Source organism: Stomoxys calcitrans, chromosome 2, assembly GCF_963082655.1.
Source record: "Stomoxys calcitrans chromosome 2, idStoCalc2.1, whole genome shotgun sequence".
Classification (NCBI taxonomy): domain Eukaryota; kingdom Metazoa; phylum Arthropoda; class Insecta; order Diptera; family Muscidae; genus Stomoxys; species Stomoxys calcitrans.
The window spans coordinates 156,939,925-156,948,673 of NC_081553.1; the positions used below are offsets into that span (position 1 = coordinate 156,939,925).

At 36.7% G+C, this 8,749-nt stretch overlaps 1 protein-coding gene across 2 annotated transcripts; it reads left to right on the plus strand.

Moving 5' to 3' along the window:
* Window positions 1-792: 792 nt before the first annotated feature.
* Window positions 793-7,845, plus strand: LOC131995152 (uncharacterized). 2 transcript variants are annotated; one of them, XM_059363265.1, is made up of 2 exons: window positions 793-2,124; window positions 7,037-7,845. In XM_059363265.1, the coding sequence occupies exons 1-2, from the start codon at window positions 903-905 to the stop codon at window positions 7,042-7,044; spliced, it is 1,230 nt and encodes a 409-aa protein (XP_059219248.1). In that variant the 5' UTR covers window positions 793-902; the 3' UTR covers window positions 7,045-7,845. The 2 variants fall into 2 exon arrangements, with proteins under 2 accessions (XP_059219248.1, XP_059219249.1); XM_059363266.1 differs by having other exon boundaries at window positions 7,301-7,845.
* Window positions 7,846-8,749: the final 904 nt, after the last annotated feature.

An 8,749-nucleotide genomic window follows, 5' to 3' on the forward strand; every position in this document is an offset into this window, starting at 1 on the left:
GGAATATACAATGGTAGCATTTCTTGACATTGAAGGCACTTTCAATATTCTAAAACCAACGTCAATCATGATGGAGTTGGAGTTTCTAGGCATCAACTCTACCGTAAAAAGTTTGTTAATAATTTACTTACTAAAAGATGCATTACGGTAGTCTAGGGATCTGTGAATTTAAAAAGATGGGTCAGCAGAGGAACGCATCAAGGAGGGTACTGTCTCTTCTACTTTGGAATACAGCCATTAACAATATATTATTGTCTCTGGAAGAAGAAGGCTTAAAAGTGGTTGCGTACGATGATGATGTGGCAATTGCGGTTAGGGGAAAGTTTCCCAGCACTCTAAGAGATATACTTCAGGAAGCTCTTCGTACAACAGCAAAGTGGGCTACGAAAGTGGTCTAGGTATATTCGTGCAAGTGAGAAGTAGTTCTTTTCAGCAGGAGTTACAAGTTGTCTACATTGGAACCTGTCTCCTTGGCAGGAGATAATGTTCCTATAGAGTATTAATTGTTAAGTACCACTCTAATACACAATTATACATTGTACATAAATCTTAACATTCTAACATCTTAACACTCTCTCTCATATCTGTTGTCATAAGTTGATGTATCTCATAGACACATACACACATACACCTGTTTATACTTATATTTAGTACTAAGCTCTCATTAGTAGTTCTTGCAGCTTTGATTTGCAATAAAGAAAACGGTAAGCATTTGAATACTTACAAGGCCGCTTGTTTCTCTTAACATGATAGTGTAATACACTACATAATTGGCGACGAGGAGAAAAAAAAATAACGGAAAACAGCAACAACGATTGCAATTTCAAGTTTGAGGTTCAATAACCTATAAAAAAAAAGTGAAGTGCATATGTATATATATATGCAAATGAAAAAACTGTTTTATGGAATTAAATGAAAATAATTATTCAATGCCGCCAAAAATGGATGATGCAAATGTGACTCTAAATAGTGGTCAAATGACGGTGTTCCAAACAACGAATGTGAACGAGTTCAACCCTAATGTGGAATCTTGGGAAGTGTGGAAAGAGCGCCTTGAAATCCATTTCTGTGAAATTGGTTGCACAGAGGACAACATAAAAAAATCGATTTTGTTGAAGTCGATTGGTGCAGTGCCGTATAAAGTGCTACATAGTTTATGCAGCCCTGATTCCCCTATTCGTAAGACGTATGATGAGCTGTGTGTGATATTGGACACACAATATACTCCACCAACGATCGTTTTTAGTGAGCGGAAGAAGTTTCATGTGGCAGTTAAGAATGATGGCGAGTCTGTTGCTGAGTGGTATGCTCGTGTGAAGACCCTAGCACTTAATTGCAAATTGGGAGCCCATTTAGATGCATTCATCTTAAACCAATTTGTAATGGGTTTGCCAAATTTTATGTTCGAGAGGCTATGTGAGGAAGATGAAACTCTAGCGGTGCAAAGTGCGTTGAGAAAAGCTATGATATTGGAAACAAAAAACATGGCGAAAGTAGCAGAAAGGGATCAAAGTTCAGTAAACTTTGTTAACAGATCGAAGCCTTCGAGAAAAAATGGCGGTGGTGGTAACAGCGGCAATAGTTATGGCGGTAACATAAGTGGTGGTGGCAGCAGCGGTGGTAGCGGTAGCAGAGGCAGTGGCAGCAGAGGAAATTTTGGTGGCAGCAGAGACAATAACGGCGACGGTGAAAGAAAATCATCGTGCTCTCATTGTGGTTGGCGTAACCATAGCTCGCAGTCTTGTAAATACAAGAACAGCAAGTGTCATTCCTGTGGAAAAATTGGCCATTTGGCATCTGTTTGCTACAATAAAAAGAGAAGTGTTAATTACGTTTCTAATGACACTAGTGAAGATTATGTTGATAATGATGTTTTCAATTATTCTATTTTTAGTGTGGCTGAGCGAGGTTCTAGTGACGTGTATTCCCTTCCAGTAATAATTGATGGTGTCAAATTGAATGCTGTGTGTGATACAGGTGCGCCATGTACATTGTTGCCTTTGTCGTTTTATGAAAACAACGATGTTAAGAAGGTTCTTCGTCCATGCCATGTACCATATGTGGATTATAGCGGAGACAAATTGAAGCTGGTTGGTGAATATGATGCCTCAATTACTTTTGAAGGTAAAACTAAATCTGTAGTTGTTGTAGTTGTTGAGTCATCGAATCCCCCATTACTTGGACGTTCGTTTTTACGTGCTTTCAACTTTGAATTGCTGCAAGTGAACAATGTAAATTGCCCAAATTTAAATTCCGTGATCGAGCAGTTGAGAATGGAATTTTCTGAGGTTTTTGAGGAAAAATTGGGTGAATATAATATCAATGCTGTTTCACTGAGGGTTGCTGAAAATGCAACACCTGTATTTTGTAAACCAAGGCCTGTCCCTTTGGCTTGGAAAGACAAGATTGAGGCGAAATTACGCGATTTAATTGCGACTGGTGTGTTGGAACCAGTAGATAACTCCGATTGGGGTACACCTTTAGTACCAATTTTGAAACCAAATGGCGATTTTCGCATTTGTGGAGACTATAAAGTCACAATTAATAAGTTTTTGGAGGATTTCAAGTATCCTTTGCCTCGGATTGAAGAAATTTTTGCTTCTTTGGAGGGTGGTGAACTTTTCACTAAACTTGATTTGTCGAATGCCTACAATCAACTTGTTCTTGATGAGGATTCCCAACTGTTGTGTGCGTGGAGTACGCACATTGGAACTTTAAAAGTAAAACGTTTACCTTTTGGTGTTAAGACAGCAGCAGCTATTTTTCAAAAAACTATGGAAAATCTATTTAGAGGAATTCCATATGTTGTAGTATATCAAGATGATATTACAGTCACTGGTAAAAATATGCAGGAACACATAAGTACGTTGCGTTTGGTTCTACAAAAATTACAAAGTTCTGGATTAAAACTGAATTTAAAGAAGTCTGAATTTTTCAAATCCAAAATATCGTATTTGGGTTTTAATATTGATAAAAATGGACTTAGCAAAAATAATGATCGAATTTCGAGCTTAATTTCTGCCCCGATTCCTACAAATGTTTCGGAATTAAGAGCTTTCGTTGGTATGGCGAACTATTATTCCAGATTTATTGAGAATTTTGCGCAAATCATGTCTCATTTTTACCACTTGTTGGGTAAGGGCGTTCCGTTTGTCTGGTCGGATGATTGTCAGCAGGCGTATGATTTGATTAAAAAGTTTGTAACTTCAGATCGGGTTCTGGTCCATTTCAACCCTGAATTACCAATAATATTAACAACGGATGCTTCGAATAGTGCAGTAGCAGGAATTTTATCTCACCAATTTTCGGATGTGTAACGGCCGCTGTTGACTTAGTTTTTTTTTTTTGCTGGGACATATGTATATGATTGATACATGACTGTGCTACGGGATGTATGGCCATATTCATAAAACTTAAAGCAGCGTTAGAGTGGGCTTATTTGACAGATTTCCTTTATAGAATATTCAAATGAACCTACGATGAAGCTGTTTTAAGTTTGTGAATACTGTGGATAATGTTTACATGGACCTATTTGGCCGTACTGGCTGTCGGTCTATGTATTTTTGTGGATAAGGCACGGATTTAACACCTAATTTTTTTTGTTCGATAGACTTTATGGGACTTGGATTCACAGAAGATGTTACGATCTGCGTTTTGTTTCCTTGGACTTAATTGTTGTCAGGTGGCTAACACTGGCGAGCTACACTGTAAGACGATTGGTACATGGACCCTACGGTCATTATCTACTAATTCTCTTTCACCGGTATTTACTGCCACCCACTGTTTTTAAGTTTGTCCAAGGAGACAGCTTTAACCCATACTTACCTAGTGGTACCGGCAAAATGATAGATTTTTTTGCTAGACCTTGTTATATTTTATTGTATGAGTGGAAAGGCATTTTGCAATAATGCACAGATCATTAATATGACAATGGGACGGGCAATGGATATTGGCTCTTCATCAATTACAAATAAATAATCTCTTCGGATGTGTTGTACGTCAGATTGGTTTGACTAAGACTCTCACATCGATAGCGACTACGATGGGGCATAAGAGTTACAGAAGACAGGCAATTGTTTTTAATTGTAGGAAGCCTTCTATTTGATAGTGATTTTGGTTTCGAGGCGATACAATTTGCCTACGATTGCATGATGGAGTGTATGATTGCACCAGCTTGGACACCGACTACTTTTCGTCTGGGTTCCTTGACCCAGGGTTGCATTGGAGTATTTGAAGGACTCCAGAGCCTGATAATTGTGGGAATTGTTTGACATTTGAATGTGTTTGTGACCTTTCAAAGTCAATTTCAAGGCCAGGGACCACGATGTTGGATGACAGTAATCTTGGTTAGCAGAGAGAAGAAGTCAAATCATTGTTATAAAATCATTTGTGAAGTGCGGTTGCTAAAGTATTTTAACAACGGTGTGATGCCCTCTGAATTGAATTCCAATTTGATTGTGATTTGAAATTGACTTGTTTGTGTTATAAGTCTTTTTTTTTAAGTGCCTGACACATTAAGAGAGAGGTATGGACGTGAGTGTGATTTTTCTCTAGATAACTTTTGATAATAATTTCACACCAATAGGGTTCAGTTTTCTGGCTTGATTTTTGCGCAAAATAACTTCGAACCCTGGCATTTCACCAAGAGAATATATACAGGATCTACTTTCATGTGACCTCGGGTAAGATCTGAATGATTTGTCTATATTCTTTCTTTTGATATTGATGCATGGAAACTTTCACATATAGGATACTGTGGTTCAGTGGACAAATCGGACCAACTAATCGTAGGGATAAGTGCAGGACCATCAGCTCCATCTGCCATATATCCCGAGGGAATTTTAAATTCACCATACTGGTGGATCGTAAAGAAATTAGTGAGTACCAAAACCACTTAGTATAGCAAATGATATCGAATATACCGTGAATGGATTTGACGGAGTATATATAAGAAGAAGAGCTAACAGGAACAATCCTATAAAAATCATTAGAAAAAGTAAAAAATTTTTAAAAAAAAATATACATATACATATATATATATATATATATATATATATATATATATATATATATTAGCTGTACACATAAATTTGCAAACTAACCTCACTTACGACAAAAGAGAAAACGTGGCTACAATTTGAGTAGAGATCAAAAGTTTAAAAAAATTAATACTTACCAGCCAATTTTACACAAAGTATTACAAAAAAACAAGAGAAAATTTATAAACGTATTAAAAACAGCTTAAAAGGAAAGAATTGAAGAAATCTAAAACAAAAAGGATTAGAAACTAAACCACAGCATAAAATACTGTTGATCAAGTAGACAAGTATTCGAAGCGTAAAGAAAGAAGAAAATTAAAGCAAAAAACATTTTTTTTTAAATTATAGCGTTATGTAGGTAAAAAAAAAAAAAAATAATTACAATTACTATAAATGTCGCTAATGTTTAAATTAATGGGCCGGCCGTTTCTAAAAAAAGAAAAAAAGGATTATATGCAAATGTTATAACTAGTACAACTTGTTACAATTTTTTTTTTGATTGCTATTATAATTTTCATATATTATAGTTTTAAGTTCATATATTTAGCCGATAAAACTTTTGCGATAAATTGCTTTCTTTTTTTTATAAAGACACAGAAAAGAAAAATATATATATAATGCCGATACTGACTTGAAAACTAAAAAAAAAAATATGTTTTGTTAACTTCTCAAACAAGGTTGAGTATGTAGTTGTGTCAATAAAAAGGGTTTGATGAAAAATTAAGGGAGATATTTATTAGAAACGAGATGAGGGCCATAAATATCTCATTTGGATGGGCAATTTCTGGACATGTAAGGGGTGGGCTGCCCAAGGAATCAATACCACCTGATTCCTATTCTAGCGTCAAGATTTGTTGTGCTGTAGGAACACTCTTTGAAAAATAGTCTGTCCGTTTCCTTCTAGAATTCAAAACCAAAATGTAACTGTCAAATTTTTAATGTAAAAGAAATAACGCTTTGTGACACCTTTGGCACTTATAAACTATTTGTGAGGGGATATAGGCGGAGATAGAACCCACGTCCGGCGAGTTTAAGCCGCAGCAGGAAGCAATGAAGTGCCACCGCCTACAACTAAAGACCTCGTCCATCACAGATGGTCTCAAGCCCATTGCTTTTGTTTCAAGAGCATTATCAAAAAGTGAGAAAAATTATAGTACACTTGAAAAAGAGGCGTTGGCGATTATGTTTTGTGTAACAAAACTCAAACAGTATTTACTTGGAAATACTTTTGTACTAAGAACGGACCATCGTCCGTTACTTGCAATTTTTGGTGCAAATAAAGGTTTGCCTATGATGGCCTCAGCACGTATGCAACGCTGGGCACTGATTTTATCCGGTTTTAATTACACCGTTGAACATGTTAAGGGAGTGCAAAATGAAGCTGATGCTATTTCTAGAATGCCCCAAAGAAATTTTGAGAGCAATAATATTGAATATTCCTATATAAATTTCATAGAAAATGAGGAAAATTTCAACTTGAATTTCAAGACTGTATCTCGTGAAACGAGACGTGACACTGTTTTGTCAAAAGTAGTAGAATGTATTGCAAGTGGAACCCTGCACAATTTAAAAGATGATTTGTATACGCCATATCGTGAAAAAGATACACAACTTTCTGTCGAAAATGATTGCGTTCTGTGGGGATACAGAATCGTAATTCCAGAGAAACTGAGATCTGCAATCTTAACAGAATTACATCGTTCCCATTTGGGAATTGTAAAAACAAAGGCTTTGGCTAGATCGTATATATGGTGGCCTGGTCTTGATAAAGATATCGAAGATTTAATCAGGAATTGTATTCATTGTCAAAAATTGCAATCCAGCCCGGAAAAGAGCAGCCTAATTCCATGGGTGCCTGATGGTTCTGTGTGGAGCAGAATACACATTGATTATGCTGGCCCGATTAAAAATTTTCATTTCTTCATTATCATCGATGCTTTTTCAAAATTAGTCGAAGTATTTAAAACCAAAGATTTAACAACTGCTTTTACAATTAGAAAGCTGAGAGAACTGTTCTCACGCTATGGTTTGGTTGACACGCTCGTTAGTGACAACGGACCACAGTTCACATCATATGAATTCAAGAATTTCTTGGCCTTAAATGGTATAAAACATGTCTTGACTCCTCCGGGACATCCGTCCACAAATGGTCAAGCAGAAAATTTTGTCAAAACTTTTAAAAAGTCTATTTTAGCAAATTTAGACCAAAACAAAGATGCCAATTTGGATCAAATATTATGTCGTTTCCTAATGGATTACAGAAACATGAAACATTGCACAACAACTGAATCTCCAGCTATGCTGTTCTTTGGCAGGAAACTGAAAACCAGATTTAGTCTTCTAAAACCCCCAACAACAAAACAAAACATACTTAAGTCTCAAGACAACAACATAGTTCATCACAACGGTAATCGCAAAGAGATTTTTTGTGAAGGTGAAACTGTGTTAGTACGCGATTATCGAAATCCAAATAAACCTAGTTGGACTAAGGCAGTAATTCAACGGCAACTAGGTCCACAATCTTACTCCTGTGTTTTGTCTCACAACAACAACGTCATCAAACGTCATCTTGATCAAATTCGTGGTCATAATCTAACACAACAACAACAGCCAATCGAGCAACCAACAACAACTAATAACAACAACACATCATCATCTGAACCTGTTCCTATGCAAATGAATGAGGATGTTTCACTCACTAGAATGGAGCTCAGACCACGAGAGGGAGGTAGAGTTGTAAAGAAATAACTCAATTACAATTTTCTATGTATTTTCAAATAAATAAAATCATTTATTTATTATCAGCTTTAGGAGGAGCATATAGAGTATTAATTGTTAAGTACCACTCTAATACACAATTATACATTGTACATAAATCTTAACATTCTAACATCTTAACACTCTCTCTCATATCTGTTGTCATAAGTTGATGTATCTCATAGACACATACACACATACACCTGTTTATACATATATTTAGTACTAAGCTCTCATTAGTAGTTCTTGCAGCTTTGATTTGCAATAAAGAAAACGGTAAGCATTTGAATACTTACAAGGCCGCTTGTTTCTCTTAACATGATAGTGTAATACACTACAGTTCCATTTACAGAAAGCGCAAAATACCTGGGTGTTTTGCTGGACAGGAAATTGAACTTCAAATCCAACATTTTGCAAAGGGCAAGAAGGGCTATTCTTGCCCTATACACCTGCCCTAAGACACCAATGGCAACAAATTGGGGTTTAGACCGCGTGTCATACATTAGGTATATAATGCAGTTGTCAGACCTATAATGCTACATGGTGTTGTGGTCTTGTGGACGGCGCTTCAAAAGTCCGCCTACTGCTCAATACTTAACCGGATCCAAAGGATGGTTGTTTGTGCATCACAGCCGCACTGAGCACGATGCACTGAATTTAACGCTACATCTTATGCCTCTGGACATTGTGGCTACCCAAATTGCAGCTACCACTGCCGTGAGGTTAAGGGAGCTTTCTCATTGGGCATGTGGCGGCTACGGACAGTATGTTATCCTTGATACAATATCCGATGCACTAGTCAGTGTGGATTGCACATTACCTGAGCCGATTTTTGATAAAAATTACTGTACCACTATTCCTGATAGAACCGATTTTGACTACGATATCCCTGGCAACAGAAGTTACATAGACTTCTATACTGATGGTTCCAAACTAAACGACCAGGTGGGCTT

Coding starts and splice junctions, on each gene's coding strand:
- LOC131995152 (XM_059363265.1), top strand. CDS start 903: ATGGAATTAAATGAAAATAATTATTCAATGCCGCCAAAAATGGATGAT.